This window comes from Pezoporus wallicus, unplaced genomic scaffold, assembly GCF_028554395.1.
Source record: "Pezoporus wallicus isolate ANWC-B61680 ecotype Strahan unplaced genomic scaffold, APGP_CSIRO_Pwel_v1 contig_4166, whole genome shotgun sequence".
Lineage (NCBI taxonomy): Eukaryota > Metazoa > Chordata > Aves > Psittaciformes > Psittacidae > Pezoporus > Pezoporus wallicus.
In genome coordinates, this window is record NW_026637685.1 from 524,289 (window position 1) to 551,506 (window position 27,218).

Here is a 27,218-nt window from a genome sequence, read left to right on the forward strand (position 1 = left end):
CACTCAGGGCTGATGCTGTTGCATTTATGAATGCTTTTATTTTCTTGAATATCTCATGGAAATTAGTGGAAATTTTGGTTGAAGAAAGAGGGTGATTTGGGCAACAGTTTATAACTGATTCATGTCTTAGACTCCACTGTGTCCTACAATCAGTCAGTATCCTAAGTTAAACCAGGTGCAAGCCCTGGCAATGGCAGCTGACATTAAATATGCTTCAGGTAGAACACAAGCTGACAGCGCTCCCTGGGAGCATGGCTGCTGCTTCATTTATAATAAAGCTATGAAAATGCATAGGTATATTCATGTATTAGCTTCTGAGCAATCATTTTTTCTTTATACAAACACAGAGTGAAAAAGCAAACCCATGCGCAGGTGTTTAGGAGTATATTTATTTGCATGTTCCATCAATTTTCTGTGTTACATGTTTGTGTAGCATATCGATGAGATGGATGGATGTAAGTCAGAGTAGTTCCACTGAATTAAGCGTACCAGGAAGAGGCAGGGTGCTGGAAGCAGCTTCTGAGATTTCCTGAGCATTACTATATTTTTAACACTGAGATACATTTTTCTTGACTCTAGATATGAATGTATGAGGCATTGCAAGCAGAGCCCTTGACACAGCTGATTAATATTCAAAATGTGCTATAAAAAGTTCCCTCCTCTCCTTGAAAAAGTTTGTGGCTAGAGCAGAGCATGGTAGCAGGAGGGCAAAAAAGGGATGGCAGCAGAAAGCAAGCAGAACCTGTCTGGAATGGAAGTCTCAGCCTCTGGTACTGTGCAGTGCCTTCTCTCTGCTCTTCTCCAGTTTCTCTGTTTTCCATCCAAGAGCTGATATTTGGGTTTTGCTAAACCCCAGGTGTTTAAAAGACTACTTTTCTTTTAAAAGACTACTGCTTTTTTTATGTAGTTTGGTTTTTAAGTACAAATAAACCCACCACATGAATATACACTTGGATTTCTTCCTTGTCAGATGTTTCCAGAATAAATGTGAGGACAAGTGATAATGCAGCAGTGAAAGAAGATGGTAGAAAACTTCAGGTCTCTAGGTATTTGTTGTTAGGATGTGTGGCAGTGGTTATTCCAAGTGAGTTAACAGGTCTGATACATTCTGAGAATTAAGCATCTTTATCTGTGAATCCCAAACATCTATAATAACCTTGGAATTTGATTTCCCCAACTCTGCAATAGATCCCATGAATGTTTTTCTATCCTTGCTATAACTCCTTGTCTTCTTTAGTCAGTGTGAGGCACAAGCAAGTGCCATATGTCTACATAAGCCAAATGCCTCCAACAAGCAGTTCCTCTGTGTGTTGTGTTGATTTATATTCATAAAAAACATCCAAGAAATGATTCAGAAATTGTAATTACCTGGTAATGTCAGAAACTGATTAATTAAATGTTCCAGTGTTTACTCTGCATCTTTATCGCTGCTAACATTTCTGGGCACTTTTTTACAGCATCAGTGTCTTTGCTTGGGGAAGTTTATTAATGTAAATTGGATTTGACATACACAAGACTACAGCTAATTATTTCATGTAAATATACACACTGTGTAGCAGCAAACTCATAGAATCTGCACATCTGCACACCTTATCTTCTTGCCTTTATTTATTTTTTTTTTTTAAGCTCTGAATATCTGTTTTAGCTATACAGAAAATTCCTATTGCCCTAAATAATACTGATGCCTTTTCATTTGTGGAATTTCTGGGATATAAACATTTCTGACACCCTGACACCTCCTTAACTTACACAAAGTCATCAGTAAATTTGAACAACCATGAACTCTCACATGTACCTCTATGCTAAGCTTTACTTTGTATGTTCGTTTTGTATTTCACTATATAGAGACGTTTTACACTGATTGAGGACAAGAATGTTCCATATGCTGAGGTAACTGTGACAGCATCCCCAAACCTCCACAGGAGATACACTAAGGGTGCTGTGGTGCAACCTCCTTGTCCATATCCATTGTTCTTCCTGGCAAAAGGCAGGTTTTCCCTATTTCCCACTGAAATCCTTGGCTGCTGCAATAGCCTCCATTTTTTTGGTAGGTTAGAAGCTCAGAGATTTCTTGTACTTTTCCTTCCTTGGGACTAGCGCCGGTGAGCGCAGCCCCTAATCTGTACCATCACCTGCATCTGCTGCAATTCCTGCTCACTGCCTGCTGCTCAGGATCAGGCCCTAACCAGCCTGCTTGAACTTCATTCACAGTGAGCAATGCTCAGGATAGATGGGTACCCATGGACACCTGGCCTTTATGCAGACTGGTTACAAAAGGATATTCTGTTTTGGCCCCAAATACAAATCAAGGGCATTTACCTATTGATGCTTGTAAGAAACACTTTTATATGACCTTGGGGGTTGTTCCAGCAATAACAATGTGTATCTCTGATGTATTATGCATTGAAGCCGCTAACTTGTGTTAAAAACTCCATGACCTAGAGGATGTCTAATAAATGGAAACTTTTCTGGTAAGATATCATCTTTTTCCATTTCAAGATAATTCTAGTAAGTTCCACGTAATGCTTTGTATTTGCTTTTACTGATTTATACTTCTTTCAAGGAAAGGAAGTCAGCTAAAAATAGCATGGATTTCCCTGTTGGACAAAATGTCCGGTTTCCTTTACTTACATAGCCAAATAGAATTATTTGCTCAGTATTTAGTAGAAATGACAAGACTTCCATATCCTGTTATTTGCATAAAGACATTTAGGCCAAAGAAATGCTAACTTTCTGGAGTAAAAGGTATTTTTACAAAAAAAATCTGTCAAGTTCTAGGCATGTTCACTGTACTTACTCACTTTTGCTGTCCTTCTTTCTGGTTTTAGTTCTAACTTTACTCAGCACTCTCTTACTTTATGTCCTATCTTAGTTTGAAAAATATTCCAGCCTGTCAAATAAGCACTTTTTTAAAAAATGTATCCCAGTTTTAAATTGTCTGTCCAAGTGTCTATTTTCAGTGGGCAGTATTGTATTACTGTGAATTTTGCAGCATCCAGTCCAGCTGAAAACTGCTCTGCTATTTTTCTGCCTGAATCTGTCATGAGGCTTCCCTTTGGAAAGCTGAAACATATATTTTTGTCTTTTTAGTTTCACTCCTCAGCATCATGGAGGATCTGGAAAGCTCTGGGTTTCTTTCCTTCATTCTCAGTACCAAGATGCTTAATTGATGTACATCAAATCTACTTTAATATAATTAACCTCAATTAAATGAACTTTTTAGATTTTCCTCTTCCAGAATTTAAGCCTAGAATCATCGCTATCCTCCTACCTGCTATGATTTTGTTACCATATCAAGGCCCATGTAGGTTGTGTAACTGACATGTAAAACCACTGTAACCCTTAAAGGGTGAGCAAACAAAGCAGCCAAGCATCTGGAGATCGGAATGGTGGCGATGTTTTTTACCAGCTCTGTTCCTCATCTTCCAGCTGTGGTCTACTAAGCCAGGGAAGAGCCCCCAGAGAATACGGGTCCATATGTATCGCCTGCACATGCCTGCCTGAGCTGTGAGATTTGCTGGTAGAGAATGTCTTGGTGGAAAACAAGTTTTTATAAGCTGGTGGAAGATAACATAAAACTGTTCTCCATGGCCCTGTGTGGGAAGAACGCAAAATCCGGTGTGAGTTAGTAGCAGAGTACCCGTGTTACTATCCCAGAGCTTCTACTTTGGGGACAAACTGGCAAAGGTTCAAATGCAGCGGGGGTCTGTACGCCAGCTGCGAATCTGGATAGCACTCCTTTGCCAACTCTCTCTGCGTCCCTGCACTCAGCATGCACAGGGTGCAGAATCTGTCCGTTAGCTAATGAGCTTGTGCTGTTTCAGGCTTTATTAAACTCTGCTGTCGTCTGTGGATAGTGCCATTTAGTAGGGTGCGAAGCAGAAGCCAAGCAGCAGCAGGAGGAAAACCCAGCTGATTTCTTATGAAAACAAGTGGCTTCAGAGGAGTCGGTAAATCAGTTTTAATCACTGCAGCTGAGATGCAGTGTGAACTGTTTACTGAGGCTTAAGTGATTTTGAACAATTAAAAAATTTACTCAACGTATTTATTAAAATAATCATTGCTGTTTTACCGTAATGGTGTAATGTGCACAAGGGCTCTTGCCAGCCTTCTGCTCCATCGCAGAGGCTCTAAACGTACACCTTCATGCCAGTTGTTAATAAAACTGTCAATTAAAGTAATGTTTTGCAATCAGGTAGGAAAAGAATAAATCAGCAATAATGGCAGTTTTAAAAGAACTTTTCTTAAGGCACATGGTTGAGGTTTTATTGGTACTTAGCACCAAAGGTAAGCAGTCTAGCCAGGTGCGGTATTTGAAGGGAATGATGAAAATACCTAATCCAAAGAGGTTTTATTTTTTTTTTTATATACTGATTTTTTTTTAGTATGCAGCTGAGTAATGTTGTATAACATACAGCTTACCCAAATCCTTAATTATAACACTTTCAGACATTCAAAAAACATAGTCCAGGTAAGAATACATACATATATAAGTCCTCTTGGGCTGCTGGGAAACAGCCTATTTTCTATCAAAGGTTTGTGCAGCAGGATGATAACAAAAATAAATATTTTATAGAAGTTATAATCTTCTCTAAAGCCACTCTCTCTAGATCTAAAGCTTTCCCCTAGGGCACTTCTCCAAGATCCTTCAAAGATGACTTGTATCTCCACACTTAGTGTAACAGCCTCAATGTCCCCCTCGTTGCTTTGCCAACAGCATTTCCCAACTGCAACAGTCTGCTGTTTGGCTGCAGACAACTTTGTTGTTGTTTGATTTCTAGTAACCTTTCCCTGTGAAAATACGACTTTCTGCATTGTTCAGTTGATTGTGTGCTCTCTATGCAGTTCCCTGTCTCCAGGGCTGGATGGCTTGAGATACTCGTGCGAACTTGTCTGTGCATTTATCAGCTTGTTCATTCAGTGTTTTTCTCCGCAGTGACAAACATCCTCCTCTGTGAAGCCCAAGAGCCTAAATCCATGCTAATCTTTCCTGTCTAGTTTCAAATACAAATATCAGTGGAGTCAAGGAGTAGTGTTGCAGAGGACTGTGTTAGGGCTGTCTGATGAGTGTCTGTCGCAACTGAACCACGAAGGGAGTTAGATGTGCCACAGGGACAATGGGAGGCTTTGGTCTCTGCAGGGCTGAATATGACTTTTACCTCACAGCTGGTCTGTAGGAAGATGAGTGCTGGCCTTGTCTCTATCCCAGTTTCTCTGATTTCTATACAACTGGGACATTTCCACTGTGCAGGCAGGCACTGTGCTGGGAACTTGCTGTGGCAGGCATGGCAGCTGCCATGTCCCTGCATGCCTGGTTGAGGAAGGTGGGTTCAGGAGACTTGGGGCATCACTGTTGCAGGACAGCCTGATCCCACCACAACGCCACCACCTCCGAGTGCCCACTGCCCGGTAGAAGCGCAGAAGCGCACGCTTAACTTTTAGCGCATGAGAAGCCCTATTGAATTAAGTACGCAATCAAGTGATTTGCTGGATCAGCGACTGTACCCTTAATCCTTTCCACATATCGCTAAGCTCATTAAACTCTCTTTGATACCAAGCTGTGCAAGTTCCTTAAGAGAGGCAGAGACTATGTGCTATTTTTTAGCTTAAATTTATCACCTTCAGCTTCCAGCAAGGGACTCCTGTGCTATAAGCCTAAGGTTGCCCTAAGGGTTTGCTCTGTAACAATGGATGGGAAAATGTTCTGTGTGCTCTATAATTTTTGATACCCTGCCCAGGATAATAACATGGATATGCCAGAACAAATACCCACGTAACCAACCAAAATACCGAGCAGTGGATCCCAGGCCTCAGTGGAGGCACGTCATTTCCTTTCCCTTCCCCCATTTTTTCTTTATTTGACAGCTGTCCAGCTAACAAAGAAAAGAAAGATACAAAGCGGCAAAACAAGCATTGCAAAGCTAGATACTTAGTTCTGTCAGAAAACATACTTCGGTATATTTGTAGTTTGTGCCCAAACTAGTGACTATTTTGGTAAAGCAATTCTCTAATGCTCTCTAAATTAGATGAGCTGGCATGTGACATTTGCATACCAACTCCTCCTGGATGCCAGAATCAACGCAGCTGTTAGAAATCTCTTTTACTGCATTTACACATATTACATAAGGTTTTCTTCTTTAAACCAACGCAGTTATCTGCCATCACAGGAGCATAGGTGGAGGAGTGAAATCTTCCTGGCTGGAAACTAACTGATTGAGAAGAAAGCAGACAGGTTTCACCCATTATTCTGAAAAGGATTAAAAAATGCTTCCTCTTTTTTTGTTTTAATCATGGACTCCTCAGTACTCCTGCAAGTTGAGAGGAATTGCTGGAGGCTGGAGTGGGACTTGAAGCAGAGCCAGTGCAGCTCAGGCTGCTGAGGTCTAGTCCAATAGCGAATAACAGCATGGATGGCAATTCCACAACCAGCAGAGCTGCTATAGAATATCATCAGCTTTATAAAAATGCACTAATTTGGAGCCTGCAACTTCAGATAAAAAATGTGGCATAATTTGGGAAGTGCTGACTTGGCCTTACGCAGCCTTAGCCCCTCCTGCTTTGCAGGGGGTCAGTGTTTAGCCTTCTGCTAGTGGGAACAGGAAGAATTGTAAGCCACTTTGGAAACCCGGGGACTACTGTGCTTTCTCCCGTCTGATTGATCTTACTAGTATCTAGTATAAGTATCAGTCTTGTCTACCTAAATGATTCTTATCCTTATTCAGTTATTGGACCTTGTTTCTGTTTTCATCATTTTTTTCTGACATATGTGTGAGTCACTTGGATCCTCCTTCCAATAATACAAACTCCTGAAGTCATACATTTGCACTGTAAAATGACGCTCTGTGTAATTTGTCAGTCTAAACAGTTACTCATGCTACTCAAAGCCTACATGGTGCAAGCAGTTGTATGACAGAGTTCCAAGGAAGCTGCAAAATGTTTCTATTACTCCTTTCGATGTGATCTATTGGGTACTGATAAATGTCGGTACTTTACTGAATTTTATATTCAGTCTTTGTGAATATAAAGTCATAAAATCATTTAAGTTGGAAAAGACCTTCAAGATTATTGAGTCCAGCCATAAATAAGTGTGATTACTGTGAGTTTTTTTCTCACATTTTCTGCTTTCACTGAATGTGCTATATTATTCAAAATCACAGAGTTGCTCTAAGTCTCAAATGACTGCTATTTCCTTCATGTTGACAAAATATTACTGGCTTCTGATGCAGGGTTTGGGGAATTTGTCTTATTGTGATAGCGGGTAATAGACGAGAGCAGAAACCTGGGCTTGGGAACAGAGACCTTATCTGAAGCAGATGGCTTGCTTCGGACATTGGCTGGCATGTGAATGTGCCACAGCAGCACAGAAGGAAGGAGGTACTTCTAATCATGTTTCTATCAAATCATGGTTGATTTTTTCAGGTCACTTTGGCACACTGACAGATTACATACAGAACTGCAGGTCTTCAAGAGAAATATAGTAATATTTCTGATTCGCCACAGGGAAAACCTAAAATTAAGGCAGCGGTCGTACAGGATTAACACATTGCTTTTTTTTCCCCACTGTCTTTATTTCTAGACAATATTTTTGAGAGAATTGCTTCAGAGTGAGTTTTTTTTATATTATCATGGTAGAATTATGCAGAATAAAACTGCTGATCCTATCCTTGCCCTTAGGGCAAAGTGCACTGATGAATAAATCAGGAATATTGTTTAATATTACATTAAAAAGATGTAAAGGTATTAATACTAATTTATACCAGGTTCATTGTAGTAAAAACCAGCAAGTTAAAAAGGCAGCTTGTTTTAAAGAACTCGGTACTGCAAGTAATCATTGTTATGCATTTGTAAAGTTTATTTTTTTTATACTGCAATATCTGTGTAATACAGAATACTTCACTTGCATTGCCGTAGAAGCAGCTTGCCGCTTAATTGACGTACTGTATGCCAAGTGAAATTCAACTCAGTTGAGTAGCAAGGAGAGTAGGAGGGTTTAATCTAAACAGCACTGGTAAAACAGCTATATTAATGCCACTGAAGTTCATGGCATTTCTCAGGATTTGCATTATTTAATGTTTTCTGAAAGTAACATCCGCAAGACACATCTACCTACAGCAGTTGGATTTCAATTTAAGCTTGGGGCAACAGTTTCACAATCCCCAAAGTTTTCCAAGCAATGCAGTTTGAACAGGACATGGCTGAGGTGCATTTGCACAGTCTCCTCGGGAGCAACATCTCACTCTTCCTCTCCATCTGTGCCAGGGACCATTTCCTTGTGTCACAACAGCCTCTAAGGAACCACTCTCTCTCTAAAGCAGAACAAGAAAATAATTACTGTGAGCAAAAAGATAGAACCACTTAGAATAATTCCAGTCCTGAAAAATAAAAAAGTACATTTATACATACATTATGATCATTAAAATCAGCTAACATTCATCCTCACCTTGAGAAGACATGATGACATGCTGTCCCTGTTGTAGCTATCTCATGTTCCTGGCCATGAAGATAAATAGCTCAGAAAAACCAACTACTTTGCAATGAAAATCTTTATTCGTACACCAAATTAGTAATAAGAGAGAAGAAACAATTCCTAATGCAAAGAAGAACCAATGTGATTAGTCCACAGGTAAAACAGTGGAGCTATAAAAATGGAGCTTTTGTCTCCAGAAAGTGAAGATATAGATTCTTTTCCATATATTACTCCAATACTTGTTATTTTCTGAAGTATGAGGTTTGAAACATATTTTTGTTTTGGTGAGGTATTTCAAGAGAGTTTTATTCTTACTGATAGGCTTTCAGAATAATAGTAATGTGGCTGGTATAGAATAATAGTAAAGTGTTGGTACTGCAGTCATACAAATGTATTATATTGCATGTTATTGTGTAGGTATATTCTGAAATATTTTATATAAATAACACTGAAGTTGCCATCCCCCTGGAAGTGAAGTGGTGCATTTCTATTGCCAATATATTCCTCTGCTGAGAAGAAACATCTCTTTGCACTGAATTTAAAGGACAGTCTTCAGTAAGCAAAAAATCCAAATTGTTCATCTGCAAATGATTATTTATCAGAAATTCTGTCCAGAATCAAATGTGTATAGATGATACTGCAGGTTATGGCATCTGCAAAAGCTGAACTGGAAATGATACAGGAGCTGAGTTGTAGTTTCATTTTCAAATAGGGTACAGGCTATAATATTTAAGTCAAATATTCCTTTCACTTTGATTTATACCTAAAATAAACGAAATGTGCACCAGAAGAGTGACTGCACTGTTGAGAAGTTATTTTTCAGTCTGGATTCAGGGAACACAATTCTGGGCTTAGAATATGGGCATGCATTTATTTTTCTCTAATTTATTTGTGCTGCTTGCATAGGCTCACCAACTTTTGTCTTCCCCACAAATAATCTTTAAGAAGTGTATTGGGCTGCTGCCCTGTTCACTTGGTAGGCATCCAAATTTAGTTTTGATCTAAAATTTTACATCACTGTGATGATTTCTGTGTACATAGGATAACCTTGGGTGCAAAATGAAAGTGCACTCCATAAACTGACTCTTTCACTCAAAATTTTACAAATGCTTTGAAAATTGAAAAACTAACCTTTTTATCATCTTTTATTTAGGAATATATGGACTCAAACAAGTACATTGAGCATTTAGTGACCCAGCTGGAAGAACAACGTTGGAATTTATGGAGGCAAGTACTGTGCACACGTTTTTATGTTGCTATTTTGGAAAACACACTGCAATCCATACTTTTCATTCTGGAGTTCAAATAAATGATTGCGTATTCAGTTTCTCCACTGTTTAATTCTTTGAGGACTAGAAAACCTTATGTAAGTGGAATAAGTAGGGCTTCACACGCAAGTTGAATCTTGCCTTTGCTAATCAGGCAGTTACATGCACAGGTTTCCTCATGTTGAATTTGCTAAGCAGTGGACGCTAACTACTTCAGATTCTTTTAACTGGACTCAATTTAAGAAATGGTCTTATATTCTTGAATGTGTTTTCACCAAATGGCACACAAATTAGCCAAAAAACCAGCATAGCAGCCTGAGAAATTAAGAGTTTTGAGACTGAAATAAACATGTTTTTAAAATTTTGTAGTATTTTTGATGATCCAGATTTTCTGTTTCTCCTTTGGTTTTGTTGGTCAGTGCAGGCTGCCCAGTCTTAGCTCTGGTTTAAGCAAAGCAGTGATTTCCACATGCTGCTGTGCACCTCCTGGGCTTTTCTGCTTTGCTGTACAGCAAATGTGGTAACTGCACGAGCACTTCTGAAGAGCTCCTCAAACAGTAAGACTGCTGTAGGACCTTGCAAAACTCCATGCATTTGTCTGGTCTAGTAAATATCATCTACTCACAGGGGGAGGTGGTCAGCTCTCGCACAAAGGTGCTCACTTCATTCCAAAGTTTTCCTCTTCACAATAACAAGTTATTGCATATTGTGCTTAAGTGGTTTTGCCAGAAATTTCCAAAATTTATCAATCATCACTCAACTGTGATGGCAAAAATTTCTAAACCTATAGATTCTTTTTTCTTGTATTTCAGCAGTACTGTTCTCTATCTGTTTTGTTAGGGCTGTTCTAATATGAAACGGTAAAGGTAGTGATGAAATTACCTAATCTTTAGGAGGCTCAGAAGTGTCACACCCGTAATGAATTAATTATCTCTTGATAATTTCTACATTAACTCTTCCAGACTTTCCACTTGTATACAATTATTATTGCCACAGCTGGTCTAAAAAGATCTGCATGACAGCACTTTGCAGTACTTGCTTGTACTTGGCATTTTCAAAGTATTCAGTCGCTATTAACTATCACTATCTCATAATTTTATAGTTACCAGCTAAATTCCTACCTGAGATACCATATAATATAATGGAAATGGACTAATACCAGTGCTGAAACTCATTGAAGCCATATATTTTTTCTAAATGCATATATTTAACTGTATTTTTTTTGATGAAGGCACATGAGCAGTGACAATCTTTATTAATATAGAGTCAAATGTAAAGTAATCTTCAGGGAATAATTTAATCTTCATAGATTGAAATCTATTTCACCTTAGTTCCAATCAAAGAAGAAATAATGATCTGTCCTATTTTTCAGTTGAATACCTCTTATGTACAAAAAAATGTAGTTTTGCACATGACAGTATTAATTGGTATCCAGCTCAGAAACTTGTTGACCTATAGGATATAAAGTAATATTACAGCATTTACAGCATACGGCATTTATAGGCAAAATTCAGTCTTATTTATAGGCAAAATTCAGAAAGTTTGTGTTTAATCCCTGCTTTCTTTTAATGGTACTAGGATAATTGGCACAAGAAACTGAAGTTTGCATATAAGATTACAGAATTCAGGAAATGATTTTTGAAAGAATAAAGGTGATAACATTACATGTGGATGACACCGCCATGGTTAAATATAAATGAACAATAAAAAATTAAAATACGGAAAAGTCATTGAAAAGTAGCAGGGGTCGTGAGTTTATTTCATTATGAACAGACATTCAGATGTGTTCTGAAAATTCAGTGGTTTTGGAAAACTGAAGACTAATTTAGTTTTAGTATTAACTTATATTTAATACTGTTTTTATGGAGTATCAACATAAGAAAAACAATGAGCAGTGCAAGATAAACCCTTCTGGTTTCACCAGTCTTCTTTGAACACTTTATTTTTCTCTTTTAAATCTCAAAGATGTTTCATGATGGGGATTATGCTAATAGCTCGCACTACACAGGGGCAGTACTAGGATGTCTATAGCCAGACAGATGTCCTAATAAATCAGCATAGACCTCTTCTCAGACTTCATTATGCTCTTGATTTGTGACTATCATGATTTTAACCCACTGGGTCACTGGGCGCTGAACCTGACATTGACCGATAACCCCTACTTTACTCTAGGTGAGCTAATAAAAAAAGACAGACACAAATTCTGACCATTTAGCTCCTTCACCATTACTTAAAGCTAGGACAGATTTATAGCAGCCTGGCTAAGGCAAAGGAGACTAAAGCCGATGTCATGGCGTGCATATCAATTTTACATTTCCTTTACATTTTCACATGTACAATGGGACCCTAAAAGACATGTGGGGACAAAAATTTCTTTTCATTTTAGAGGAGGACTGTTTATACATGGCATTAGCATCTGCTGTGGAACATTTATTGCTGTAATTGCTGTCCCAAGAGAACTGGCTATGGTTAGGTCACATTTTATAGCTTTTTACTAAAATAGACCTCTAGCCCAGCTTCAGTTGTTTTGTTCTTTAAAACCTTTACAACAAGTGAAGGTACCTCACTAGTATGTGGAGTTGCAGACTTTTTTAAACACAGATTTTCTTATGTTGAACACTTCTCTGCAATAATTATTTTCACATGAAGAATGATGAAAATGGTAGCATATTTGACTTGTCAGTGGCTCCCCCATTTCTCAAGTTTGAACAAAATAAGTTTACCCAATGTGAGACAAACTTGACCCTCGTCAATGTAAATCGCCAATATTTATCACCGGCGATGATGCACAATAGTGATTGTTCATTCAGTGTATCAGCTTGAACCAGAACACTGGGTTATTTTAGATCTCTCTGCCCTGCCTTGTCTGGAAATAACTTTAAATAGGACAGAATTGGTTGGGGCGATCCCCTGCAGTGTTGTTTCCGACAAAGTCATTTAATGATCTGTCCACTTCAGCTAATGTGGATTACTGTGTATAATTCTTATTGCAGAATCAAATGGACAATCAACACGAGAAGCAGATATTTGCCCCTGCAGTCTTTGCTAATTGACCTTGACAGCAGATTGTAATTTTTAAGTCCTGACACATAGATCACTGAGAGCAATTACTGGTTCCCTTAATAGACGAAAGAATTCATATTTCAGTGTAGGATGCTTACCTAACTATGCAAAGGTCAGGCCCTGTTCTTAGATCTTTCAAGGGAATTTTATTATTAGCACTGCTGGAAGCAGGACCAAACCTTTGGTCTGTTTGGTGAAAGCATGAGGATATATGCATTTCAGACACAACCATCATATAGTAAATGGATGATCAGCAGCACCTTATTACCTTGTTACAAGAATGAAAAGCACAGAGGGGGAGGACCACAAATGTGCATGAGGACCGTGTGGCATTTCTCCAATGCTGTATTTTAAAACCAGAGTTTGTTAAATAGATTTGCTATACTTTCATCACCAGCATTAGCATACTTCTATGCTCCTGGGTTTAATCCTTGTATACTAAAGAGGTGCCAAGTATTAAACAGGTTGTTTTTGCTGTAATCATGAACTTCCATTGGGAGACCATAATTGCTAACAAGCAAAATAGCTCTGCAAGAATTCTTAATGGTGAGCACAGATTAAAATAACAACTGTGATTAACTTTAAACTGCTTGACTATAAAAGGACTAATCTTAGGGGAATAAATTGCGTGGCAAACAAATGAAAAACCCTATGTATGATATTACAGTAATGAAGGCTGTGAAAAAAAAAAACAAATGCTACCTCAGCTAAATAAGGTCATGCTCTGCTCTAGTATCTTTTTCTTGTCAGGGGTTTAGTAACTTGGCCTGAGGGGAACTAAGGTCAAAGCAGCCAGGTCTTGTGGCTGAAACCCCATTTTAAATCTTTCTGATAACAAAAGTTGCCTCTGGTCTATGTTGCTAACATGAGTTATAGACTGTATTTGGAATTAATTCTCTTCCAAAATTGGTGTAGCCCATGATCAGCAGGCAGAGATTGGTTTGGTGTAGTTTGGTTTGATTTGGTTTGTAACACCATGAGGCTTCTTCTTTTTTTACTTCTTTATCCACGTGTCTTGTTGTCTTGTCACACCATCTGGCGATGAATAAAGCCAGAAGAAAAGGTGGTTTGTGCTATTAGCCATTAACACGCTCCTCTTACCTTTTTCTCAGTGTTTTGTTTTGCTGTGGTTTTTTTTTGAGGTGGTGGTGGTGCTTTTCTGGTTCATGTTTTGGGGTTTTTGTTTGGTTGGTTTTTGTTGGTTTTGTTTTTGGTTTTTGTTCACTACATCTCTATAACGTTCCTAGATATAGCAGTGGATATATATGATAAATTTGTAAAAGCTGTGAAAACACTGGTGTCTTCCTTTCAGTTTCCTTAGTGTTTTGAGGTGGGGCTGGCCAAGGCAGAGCAGAACTGAGTTTGACATTTAGGAGCCATTCAGTCATCACAGGTACTCGGGTGTTCTCAGTGAACATTGTAACATCACATATGTCTCTCTAAAGCTGAGGCTTCTGGTTTGTGACTTTATGTGTGAAAAAAATCCCATGAAACCCATATAAGGCTACCAAGTTGTATAACAGCATTCACAATACTGCTTCAGATCCGCATTTCTACCAAGGATTAGTATTTGAATATGCGCATTAGGATACCAATTAAAAATGTATCTGATTTTTGGCCAAATGTCCTTTTCTTTAGCTGAGTGTAAATTTGGATGGTTCAGTGAGCAGTGCAGATGTAGTTACAGGCCACAAAACGCACTGCCATTGTGTTATCTGTGAATAAAAACTGATTGCTTTGTTTGACTCCCCAGTACAATGCCTATCTCACACCACAGTTGCTAAAGATACTTTTTCATGACTGACCTGAGTGGGGGTAATGTGAGTAACAAGTATAGAGAAAAGCAAGTGTTTTACTGTTGGCCTTATAAATAATACTTTTAATAGGATCACAGAAAAGCAAGAGAGAAGAGGTTAAAGATTACAAGTTAGCTGTATAGACTACATAAGCCCACTATAAATACTAAACTTGCAACCAAGGTAAAACATTGGATAGCTATTAGAGCACTTGTTGCAATTGCAGTAAAAGTGGTGCTTATTTAAGTGGGTGTAATTTATCTCAGTGTTCAAATCAAGACTGATCACTGTCTTTCAAACAAATAAAAATAGATGCCTTGCAGAAGTTCTATTTTTTTATGATCAGTTCCACTAATTATTCATATAAAATAATTGTCTTCAACTGATTAAAGTTGATTGATAAGTCTTTTTTTGTGTAACTCTTTACCTTGTCAATAAGTAAGTCTCCTTCAATGAGTCATTTTAACTCTCATAGTACGTATTTTGTGCAGTATTTACTAAACTGACTTAAAATTAAGCTCAAGTTGATGTGCTGTGGTAGATGAGAAATATGATCTGGAATGATTTTGCCATGATACATTCATAACAACTATTAATTTTAAAGAATATGACCCTCAGTCTGTTCTCTTTAATTGGGGAAAACTATTAACATTCCCCGTCAGTACTGCACGAGTCAGGAGTGAAGTGTCAAGACTCAGATAGTGAAGTCATTACATAAAGGATTTGGAACTATCTGAATAGAAAATAATTTTGATACAAGCAAATCTCTGTATCTATGCTAAACTACCCAGATTTTAAAACTGCAGGCAAAATACGAAAAGATGCTTAACAAGTGACTTCATAAAGTCATGTGTATAAAAATAAATAAATTAACCAATGTTAAATGTAAAAATGCTAATAACATTCTGTAATTAATTAGGGATTGGGGTATTTTTGCACAGATGTATGCTTGTCATAATAGTAAGACTGCTAGAGCTATGAATTGATTTCTCAAATGAAAAAATAGAAGGCCTTGAGCAAAATATATTCTTCAGATATATTTGGTAGAATAGGGATCACAAATGTTCCCTACCAAGTTGAAAGGAAAAAAACCTCCAGCAGGGAAGTATGTGGAAGGTCTATTTGACATATGGATGTTTGTTAAAAGCAAAATGCATGAACAGCCCAGAGTAAATTAGACCCTCATTTGTATGCTGGGAAATGAAATGTGTAATGTTGGCATGCTTCTCCATTTGTTTTACATTTTTTATAAGAACAAATGCTTTTGTGTAGGCAGATGCACATATTACTGTAGTGGCTATTTAGGGTTGGGAAGAAAATATGCTTTCAGCTCATTTTATCTGTGGCTAAGTGAAAGCGTCAGGTTTTTTGTCTGTGTCTCCTGAAGAGTATGCTTTGGTTCAGGTAGCAGGCTTTGGGCACAGCACAGAGACACACTGCACAACTGCATGGGGCAGCACAGGCTGACCCGAAAGGATCAGCTGTGTGGAGAAACGTTAGACCACCCATTCATCTGAATTGGTACCCCAGTTTTCTGATATGAAACCAAATAACAGAACAACATAAGAATCTACAAGGAATGAATATGCACTCATCTGTTGTTGGTGCTCCCAGCTTATCTAGTCCTTTTTTAAAAAATCAAGCATTTCCGAGTGGGAAGCGTCTGTACTCTGTTTTTATTATTTGGTGTTGAATTTAGTCTTCCACTAATGCCTAGGCACAGCCATCCTTATTTATGTTGAATTATATTTCACTCCTCAGATAATTCCATTTATTTCACTGGAATTATTCACAGAGCAAAGAATAATTCCTATGAGTAATACTGACATTGCCCTGAAGTCTTCTCTAAGGCTGAACAGCCCTATCTTTACATGGAGCCTCTTTTTTCCTAGTTGGCAGAGGAAAATCCATGGATATACATCAAGTCAAGGAGAATTTTGGCTCATACAAAAAGAGGATGTCAATGTATCATAAAAATGATTAGGGTACAGGCACAGGCTGTCAGGCAGGGTTTTAGATGGGGTGTTGTGTTTTAAGGAAGGACAAATGGAGAATTTATGAGTTAATGAAGTAATTTTTAAAGGAATGGTATGTCACAGTTCTGTTTAACTAATGAAGTCCTCAAGCAGGGCAGTGCTGATGGCAGATGGAGAAGAGGCCAGTGGGAAACTGTGTGTGAAGCCACACACGTTGGGTTATCACTCTTCTCTGTAGATGAGCTTCACTCTTGAAAGATAAGTTAAATAATCAAGTTTAGCATTTCTATTTCATTCTGTAATGCTCAACCATTTTTATTTTTTCTAAATTACATTAACGTTAAGACTTTAAGACCCCAAGTGAGAAGGGCCTCATTGTTCCACATAAAGTGAGAAATGGTTTTCATCTAGTCAGCCCCAAGGATGAAACAAGAAATATCATAATTCCTTTTTTACAGAGAAAAACAAAGTTGTTAATTGGGGTTGGAAAGAGATGATCTTTAAGGTCCCTTTCAACCCAACCCTTTCTATAATTCTATGAATATACTGAATAATGGAGCTTATACAAGAGATCTGTGTCTAAGCCAGCATTTTTCTGTGTTCCAGTTCAGTGTATCAATAATAAGGTTGTATTTCTCATGTCACAGCATGGTGTATTGTCAGCCTGTTCACTCCAATCTGGGGGATGAAGTGCCCACATCACCACTTGAATCTTTAAAAGGTTTTGTGGCTTAAAGCAAGCATGTTGACAGTCTTATCCTGTGCTTCGGACAGCAGAGCATTTTCTTCTGTCTGCACTTCACAGCATGATGAGGTGTGGAAGACGAAACCATCTTTGGAAGTGTTCTCTCCAAATCATGTCCTTAGCCCTTGTCACTCCGCAGTACAAAAGTTTGTGTAAATGATCTCATCTGTTAGGAGATGGGTAGTGGCAAGGGGAGAAAGAGAAAAGAGCTCTACCCTGTTCTCTCAAAGCAATTTTATTTTTTTTTTAAGTATATTGTTGTTGCTGTGCTGGTGCAAATGTTTTTTAATATAGAGAAAACCATGGATGCAGATACCTGTGTCATCTGGCTGAGTGCATCACAGACAAATACTGCTTGAGTTGAAAGCAGGACACCTGTGCATCCAAAATATTGCTGTGATGTCACCTCTTCCTGCTATTTAAAGCTAAGTGTGCACTGAGCCGTCACTGCCACCCTCCTCCTTTTTTACCACAACAGACAGCATCTCTCTCCAGTCTTTGTGTACACTTGGCAGCTAAAGATCCAGATGTGCTAGAGTGTATTTCTGCAGAAGCAGAGTTTAGCTCTGTTGCCAGCATTATCTAGGAGGATCACTGAAGCCTAGCTTCAGTGCTGACTGTAATCAGGCAGGAAGAGCTCAGGGAGGTACTTCACAGCTTTCTGAAAGTTTGCTTTAATTCTGTAGGATTTGGCTGGCTTCTTGTTTACACACGTTGCAGAAGATCCAGGGTGCACTTCCAATATAATTATATTGGAAAATTATATTGCTTTATTTGCTAATAAAGGGGCATAACTATGTCTATAGAAATCCATATTCTGGGATATAGACCATTCACACTTTTTTTTTTTTTTAAATCAGGAGTAAATTCCAGCATAGTCTGCTGCAGAGAAAATATTGTGCATTTATAGCATAAACCTGTATAAACATTATTGTAATGGGTTCCGCAAGGGACAAGGTTTCAAATATAAGGCAGTATTCATCAGATATGAAAGACCTGAGCATATTTTTTTCCCTATTTAAATCAGCATAGCTCAGAATTTGCAAACTCTTACGTAGCTATTCCCCTGAGAACTTCAAAAATTAATAAACCCTGCAAAATACAGACCTCTTAGTTTTATTACCACCTGATTAGCTAAGCAGAGTCTAGAATGTGTAACTTAAATAAGCAGAAAATAGAAGACTAGATTAATCTTCAGCAAATGCCTAGAAGAAAGAAGATACCAGCTTTTGCAGGATATTTAATTTGCTGTAATTTATGCAGCACCTTTAAAGACAGCAGAGGAATAAGCCTATGTGCTTCCACATGCTGCCAGAATTGACACATACTTGTGCTGTTCAGCACCTGAGGTTTGATGATACCTCTCAATTCTTCCCCATTCAATTCCTGATAATGCTTAAACAAATCCAGTATTGTTTGTCATTCAGCAGATTCTTAGTCCTCTACCAGGCAAGTCAAGATCCTGTTAAGTCCTTCTGAGAGAAACAAGTACATACGACGTGGTTTCTGTAAGGCTTCCTGTATTTTTAGGATCTTCTACTCTTCCCAGCTGGGCAAGAAAGATCAAATGCAAAGGAAGTACTTGTCTTCCTGCAGAGCCCTGGGAGAGATCGGTCCAGAAACACAGATCAAAAGTTGTAAGCACTCTCAATCCCTCTTCTCCTTTTCTCTAATAACACCATTATAAATGCCTGTAAAAATGGCCAAATGCCGTTCTACACTAACAGTAATGGCAGAATTTCTTTTTTTTGCTGTTCAGCAATTTGGAAACGTGCAAATGGCAGCCCTTGACCCTTTCTTCAGCTAGCTCCAAAGACACTCAGAATTCCCATAAAGGGTCTAAATTCTGAATTTCCATTATCTTCCTGCAGTCCTGCTTACTGGTCTGTACTGGGAAATACCAACATGCCTATTTGGGTCCAGTTTGTTCTGGAACCTCTCCTTGAGTGACTGATCTGTGTTTTTTTCAGCCAGTGCAGGGCACTCCATGGGTGTGTCCATCAGCTATTATTGTGCAGCTTTTTGTGTAATAGCCTGCCCTGGCAGTTTTTCCAGATGTGCAGGCAATTGTCCTGATACTTGAACTGAAGTCCCCTAAAGGAAAGTACTGCCTCAGGTCTCACTGAACAGTATCCTCAGGCTGAAAGAGCAACTGTTCCTAAAATGATGTCAGTACATGCAATTTCTACCCTACTCATGTTTAACAGTTTTGGAACTCCACTAGGGTTATGTGCTTTAGCTACAGTACCTCAAAATCTAGTATTGCATCACCTTTATATAGCTACAGGCCTATGTAGGTAAATAAATCACTACTAAAATAAAGGACAAGAAGTGAAACTTAACAACTAAATTCTAAGGGTTTTTTTCCTCCCACATTTTTAAGTATGTAGCTTCTCTGTGAAGTACAGATCCTCTTCAGGATTACATGGTTATTTCAGCATTACTGATTATTGTGCAAACTGATCACTTCCAACATGTCAATGTTCTTGTTCTTTCCCAAGTATCTTCCCTTTGAAAGATCTTAAGAATGCAACAGCGAGCAGAGATAAATCACCTCCACAGGTACATTATGCCAGTGGAGAATCAGAAGTCAGTTTAAGAAGCATCTTGTCCCTTCAACAGTAGCTTGGTGTCTCTGAGAAAACGACAACATTCCTGTAACTGGACAATTACTGCATTTGTCAGTGCCAGCTGTTAGGTTTCTGTATTTAAAGCTATGGCTACATTCAACATATCAAGCTAATGCTATCATCTACTTCATTTTAGTATTTTGAGGTATGAGCATTGCATTTTTCTTATATTTCCAAAGCAATGGCCAGCAAAGCCACAAATTTTATTTGAAGACTAGTGTATCATCTTGTACATGTCTATGCTGGATAAAATTGCACAAGCCTAGGGACAACAAATAAAGGCTTGGAACATGTACTTATTGATGTGTATGAAACTGAGATAAAATTAAAGAGACACAGAAGAACAGTATCTCAGCTGTCAAGAACAGTACAGCTCAATATGCATAAAAAAGACTCAAGTTGTAATTACAGCTTTAAATTGTAGATAAATACTGGTTCTTTTTAATTTTAAATCACTTTTAGTTACAGAGTAGAAGACCACTTCCATTGCTCTTGATTTCAGAGGATGCAAGCTCAGGCCTGAAAATGGTTAAAGAACTGGCAATATTTTTTTTTCATTTCTCTAGTCCTGATTAATCTAGCGTATCTAGCGAAATCAGTCAATGATTTCAGCAGGAATTTGGGAAAGGGGAATTGCAAAAAGATAGATGTGGTCTTTAAATAAAAGCCTTTTATACAGTAATTTACAGACTGATAGTCTGTACAAACTGGTTTATAGACTTACTGTTGAGTAGACTAGAACAGCATGTTACGATCCACACCTAGGAAAGGATCATCCATATGTCAGTGATTTTGCTGCAGCTTGGAAACCAGTTGCAGTTCTGGTCTCCCGTTTCAGAAAAGCTGTAACAGAGCTGGAAGAATTCAAAGGAGGGCAGGAAAGGGTAATCAGAAGCACGAGAAGGTTTTCAACTTTTGGAACAACTAAAACTCTTGAGTCTGAAAAAGCAGTAACTTACGCAGAGGAATGACAGAGCTAAAAACATGAGTAGCATGGAAAGGAGCAGACTGTCCACTGCTGCTTTTAATGCAAGAAATATAGGGTATCGGATGAAACTACCAGGTGGCACATCAAAAAAAAAAAATGAAAGGAAGAGATTGTTCATGTAAGCAAGGTTCAGAGCATCTGCAACAGGGTATCACAGATTTCAGAAGTGTGGGTTCAGCTGAAGACTGGACAAAGTCATGGAAGAAATCTAGTGAGATGGTGCAAGCTTGCCTCAGGATGTCTCTGAGCTCCCAGGGGGCTGGATAGTGGAAATGTGTTGTATCTTTCTCTGGATATTTGGGCTTTGCCACTGAAAAGAAACAACACTGAGCTCTCTTCTAGGGAGAGCCAGTGCAGCCACTCATATGTCACCCAAGTCTCAAAAAACGTTTAGCCTTTGCAGTTTCCATCACTACTTACAAAAGAATGTGTATAGGTGATTTAGGTTGACTGTGCTAGCAACAGGCATTATAATGTGCTTACATTTTATTGGGAAATTATTATTTCTATTTAAACAGAAAGTGAACATACTTTGAACTTGGTAAAATAGCTTTTAGGAAAGTTCAGAAGGTGTTTCCCTGCACAACAAAACAACTAAATATGTGAGTTGACATTACTTCAGTACTATGTGAGTTCTACAGGATCATGGTTTGAATGATGAGCCCTTGTTTGAACAGTATATAAGAATCCACCTGAGACCTCTGGATTTGGAGACTCTGTCCCTTTAGCTGCCATTATGCCTAGGTCCCGTCTCATGCTTCTTTGCAGCGTTCTTTCAGAGAGTTTTATAATATTTAAGAACACTGCTGTATCATCTACTCTGGAGAGAGTTCTCTGTACTGTTACAGGAAGAGGTTCCTTCTGCATAATGCACCGTCTCCAGGTACAGCCAATCTGTTAAGTAAAATCCAAGCATTATTTCTGGTGGTATATTTAATTCCAATGTATTTTTCCATTCTTGAGAGTGTATCATTCTCTGTTTAGAAACCTCTAAATTCAATATCCAGAAAAACCCCTGCCACTTGCATTTTTGAAGCGTTATTTCTCCAGTACTCCTTCTTGTCTCTGATTCTGAGATATGGCTCAACCCTTCACCTGAAATAATCATGGAATGGTTTGGGTACTAAGGGACCTTAAGGATCATCTAGTTCCAACCCCCTGCCATGGGCAGGAACACCTTCCCTTAGGCCAGGTTTCTCAAAGCCCTGTCCAACCTTGCCTTGAATGTTTCCAGGGATGGGGAAGTGTCTTGTCTCAGCATGAGGATTTACTTTGCACCCTGTGATTCCTGCAGTTTCCTGACTATAGCATATCCAGCTCAATCATTTGCATCATGACAGTTTTTCTTACTTTGTGTCCAAGACCTCCACCTCACACTTTCTCTAGTTAAACCCCAACATCTTGCCTGAGCTCTTTCTCACTCTACACGCAGGTTCTCTTTAAGTGTATTTTATCTACAAATAACCAGATCAGATACCAGTGTGATATACTGTAACAAGGCAATTTTTTTTCATTTGCCGTGTTTTTGACTACCAGATGAAAAGCTTTCAGCAATTCTTTATTCTTTTCATACAACAGAAGGTTTTCAAAGTGTGCCGTGCACACCTGCAGATGTCTGTTCAGCTGAAGCCTTGTACCTCCGTGCTGCGCACCCAGGCCCCGCACCCTTACCAGCAGGGACGCCCCTGGGCCATACCACAGACACTGCCTCTCCAAGGCCCTCCCGACCCCCCGAACTTCGAAGAGAGGCGTTGGGCCCAACCTCTCGTTCTGGGCCGTGCTCTCCTCTCCTGTGCGAACCACCGGGTAAGCCGCCCCGCACGTGGGGTCACAGCCGCCCAAAAGCGCGCAGACGGGCGCTGCCCCGCTGCCGCCGGGACGATAGGGAGCGGCGCCCGGGCACCAAATCCCCGGGCAGCTCCTGCCCGCCTCCTCCAGCCCGGGGCACTCCGGGCCTCACCAGCACAGACAATGGCTGCCCCCCGCCCGCCCGGCCCGTTCACACACACACACACACACACACACACACACACACACACACACCCCCTCCCGCCGCGGCGAGCCCCTGCTGCCGGAGCCATTCAGTTGCGACCGATTGCGATCGCGGCAGATGGGCTGGATCTGACAGCTCCGCTCCTCCGCGGGGCCGGGTGCGGAGGGGCCCGGCCATCGCGCTCCCCGCCCCGCCGAAAGTGCCACCCCGGGCGCCCGCCCGCCCTCCCCAGGCACATGTTACGCGTCCCGCGGCTGCGGCGGGAGCGGGAGACGCCGCTGCGGCGGAACAAAGCGGAAGAGCCGAGCGGCGGCGGGGCGGCCGGCCCGGGGGGTGGCAGCTGCTCTGCCCAGGCGGGGGGCGGCAGCGGGCTCAGCGGCCCGCCGGGACGCGCTGCCCCCGTCCGCCGCAGCATGCCCCACCGCCGAGCAGGTAAGAGTCGGCCTCGCAGCGCCTCCCCTCCCTCACCTGCCCGCCGCGCCGCCGCCTCCCACCAGCCCCGCCGTCTCCTCCCCTTCCCCGGCTCTCCCGCGCCGGCCCGGGGGGCGCGGGGCTGCGCGGAGACAGGCGCGGCGCCGGGCGGGGGGAGGCACCTGCCGCCGCTCCATGCCGCCGGCCCGGCCTTTTCCCCGCCCCGCCGGCCGCGCAGCCCGCGGCAGCCGCGCCGCTGCAGCATCGCGCGGGAGGGAGGGCTGGGTCCCGCGACCGCGGGCCGAAGAAGCCCCGAAACCCCGCTGCCGCGGAAACCGGGCTCCCCGCGCCGCCCCACGGCCTCTGCCCGGCTGGGCGCCCCGCACCGTGCCTGTGAGTGGCCGGCTCTGCCGCGGAGCTCTGCCCCTCCTTAGCCAGAGGGGAGCGTGCAGTACGCTTTTTTCCTTTTTACCTGCTGGAGTCGCATGGGGGAAGCCGGCGGTGTCTGCGTTTGAGTGAGCCCTGTTGCTTCAGAGGCAGAGGGTTTTCTTGTTCTGTGACTCTGGCAGGAGCATCCTGAGGAGCTTTATTTATTGTTTTTATTCATGTCTGTTTAAAGATTGAGTCCTTCACACTGCATAAATCATCACTGGAAGGAAATTTTACTGATGGAAGAAGTACATTAGGCAGAAAAGTGATGTTTCTGAAATACACAAAGCAATAGTGTGCAAAGCAGATGCAGAGTGCTAAATGACCCGCTGCTGTCCGATGAGGCTTTCAGTTGTTGATTCTGTTTGCTTTAGCAGGGTGTTAGATCCACTCTGCATCTTCTGAGGTGGGTTTACCTGGGAAGTGACTGAAATAAGGTAGAGTAAGTGTGAGTGGGCTTTTCGGTTTCCTGTAGGAAAAAAAGCAGAGCCATGTTAGCACCATGTTGTTGCTAACTATTTTGTGGATATGCAGTTCTTTTTCTCCATGTAACAGCATCGAATCGGCTCCCTAATAGAAATAGTTTATGAATGTCCACTGTACATTCCTTAAAACCTGTTATTCCAGCTAACCCCCTTGTTTATCATTAATAAGCTAACAAAGTTTTTAACAAGTGAAGTAACATCAAATAGACAAGTGATTTACATCTGAGGGATTGACTGTATACGTTATTGGATTGCAGATAAGCTATGTAAGTAAACAAAAGTGCAGTGCTCTGGTATTGTGCATGACTATGGAGATGCCATGGGACATTTTTGCTAGTTAATAGCATAAGGCTGCATGGGAACTGTTTGATCTGCAGGACTTTTGCTTGGAAGTAGTTTACTTAAGGTTATTACAGTCTGTTTGGAGACTTGTATTTGCTGGCCATTACTGCATTCTTAGCTTCAGTCTTCGCAGAGTTACAGGTTAGTAGGTCAATAAAAATTGCTCTGAAATGCTGGAATGGGCAGGCTGGATTTTCAAATGTGGTTGGGGAATAACTAGGCAATAATCCAGAATGCTGAAGAGATTTTTCAGGGAATTTTGATGCTGGTCTTTGGTGGTGGACCAGAAATAATTCAATTTTTCTTTCTTCTTTGAATACCACAAATATTTTTCCATTTCTTGTTAAAAGATGAAATAAATCATATAAATATTACCTTTGGGGAGAAAGTGATCGGTACCCTTAGTTGAGTTTCCCAAGACTTAGTTCCTTTGGCTGGTAAACACTGGGATTACTGCCACTGGCGTTAGATGAGGCTTGCTAGTAGTGAGAATAAAAACATCATCAGATCTCTTCTGTTGACAATTTATGTGCTTTAAAACCTGAAATTTGGTGTGTTGTGCAGGGAAACGGCATGAAAAAGTACATTGTTTAATTGCTGTTGCACTAGAAAGACTGTAATAAAATCTTGAGTCAGTACAGGTTAGAGTGCTCCCAGAACCTGTTGTGACCCAGAGGATTTCAGATGTGCAGAACAGAAGCCATCACCTGACTGTGCTGGCCCTGCCTGGAGCCCTGCTTGTTCTTGGGGTAGCTGCAGTGCACAACGTAATCCCCATTCCGGCAAATCCTTGAAACTGGTGATTGACTGTGTACATGGAGCAGTTCCATTCATGTCACAGCGTACAATTTACGCAGTTAAAGTGAGCCATATGGTGCGTTCCCCACAGCGTGGTGGTGTACTGATCATTGAGGATGAATTGGAGGTTCAGTGCAGAGCTCTGAAAGAAAAATGAAAAAGATCAAAACTTCAGGATGGTCTCAGCATCTCTCGTGTACTTTGCTCTTTCAATGAACGTTGTGGGCAGGAGCATTATATCCTTTAGCTCAGAAATAGTATATGTGGTATGTTTTGGCTTTTCTAGTCTGGTCTGTCAGTACCTTGGTGGTTTGGAGTGTTTCCTAGGAAAGTTATCAGCACTTCAGCTTTTTCACATCTGCATTTTTGCTGTTACTTGTATGTAGCACACACAAGTTTTTCTTGCTGGTGTGAAGTATGAATGTATGGCTTCATAGGTATGTGGTGTTGCCTTCTTTCTTAAGCAAAGAATCCTGTAGTAATTATTACTGCTTAACATTCACACTTATATGCTATGTAGGGTTAATCACAACTGTTATAGAGTGTTACTGCTACACTACTGCTTGACTTTGCCAGATAAATCCCTACACAGATAAACTCAGCAGCAGCAGCAGCAGCCAGGTGTTGTGCATAAATCCACTTCTTACACTGATTAATTTTCCATATAAGATCCTGATTTTGCAACCAGTTAGACACCTGCTTAACCTTAGAGTTACAGCATTGAAATAGATATGCTACTCTGCATGAAAAGTTAGGCATGTGTGTAGTTTTTCACAGGATTAAAGCTTGCAAAGAGGTGCTGAACAAAAAAAGAAAAAGCCAAATCAAAACAACCTAAACTCCTTTTGCTTGTCTCCTATCCTCAAGAATTATGGTAGGTACCTGCTATTTGTTTGGTTGTTTAGTTAAAATGTAATTGCATAGTGTTATGGAGCTGGCTTGGGACTGGTGTTTAAAATGTGGGAATTGTGCTTCTGCTTTCGGCTTATGTTTCCATGGAGGTTTGAGGCTTCTTTTTCCACCTGAAACTGAACAGTGGTGAAGTTGAGATTGCCAGAGCACTAGCACAGAATTGCCACTGCTGAGAAATCAGATGATGAAAAGGCAATTATAATCGTATTTGTGAAAAACACCAACCAGAAACCTGGTAGTTTTGGATTTATACATTGCTTCCATACTGAAGGACTGGAGGGATTACTGTAGCAAAATTTATTTTTTTTAACTTTTCAACATTTCGATCTTATTTTCGTTGTGTAAAGGAAGTTCCTAAGGAGGAGGAAAGAATTCATACTGTTAAGATACTGGATGGTGGATACAGTTCCGAGCTGATGTGGCCGCCTTTTTTTTTTTTTTTTTAATATATTCAAATGATTTAAGCATTAAGAGAAAGACTTCTGGGTGTTCTGCCAGCAGGACTCATATATGCAGAATTCCTCTAAAAGTTAGAAACCCTGGAGTTCTCTAGTTCTTTGAGACTTTCTTTTTTTTCTATACTTTTCCCTTGAAAATGGGAAGTTTTCAGGAGAGAATCTTTAAAATACAGAAATTAATGGCTCATAAAGGAGAGTCAGGTACTTCTTACACTGTGGTGTGTGCACTGACAGTTCACATCTGAAACATAAATTATTCCTCAGAATAATCAGAATGCGAGTAAGATCAGGAAAAAAAAAAAACGAGACGTAGAAATAGTAGTTTGACATATCACAGAAACAAAGTTTTCAACACTGTTGTATGCTGTCAAAGAACAAAAAGAAACATTCTTCTTTTACCCAGCTTTCTTTCTTAGGATTTCTCTTAAATCTGTATGGTTCTGAGTATTTTAGAAAC

General features: G+C 40.3%; 1 protein-coding gene across 11 annotated transcripts in view; it reads left to right on the forward strand.

Annotated features, from left to right (window-relative positions):
* Positions 1-27,218, forward strand: part of NCKAP5 (NCK associated protein 5) — a 505,074-nt gene that overhangs the window by 214,865 nt on the left and 262,991 nt on the right. For 10 of the 11 annotated variants that reach the window (XM_057407188.1, XM_057407190.1, XM_057407189.1 and 7 more), the window contains one exon: positions 9,621-9,698. In XM_057407188.1, the coding sequence (XP_057263171.1) occupies positions 9,621-9,698 (78 nt within the window). Of the gene's footprint in view, positions 1-9,620; positions 9,699-23,054; positions 23,359-27,218 lie in introns of those variants that run through there. The other variant, XM_057407195.1, reaches the window with a different exon arrangement.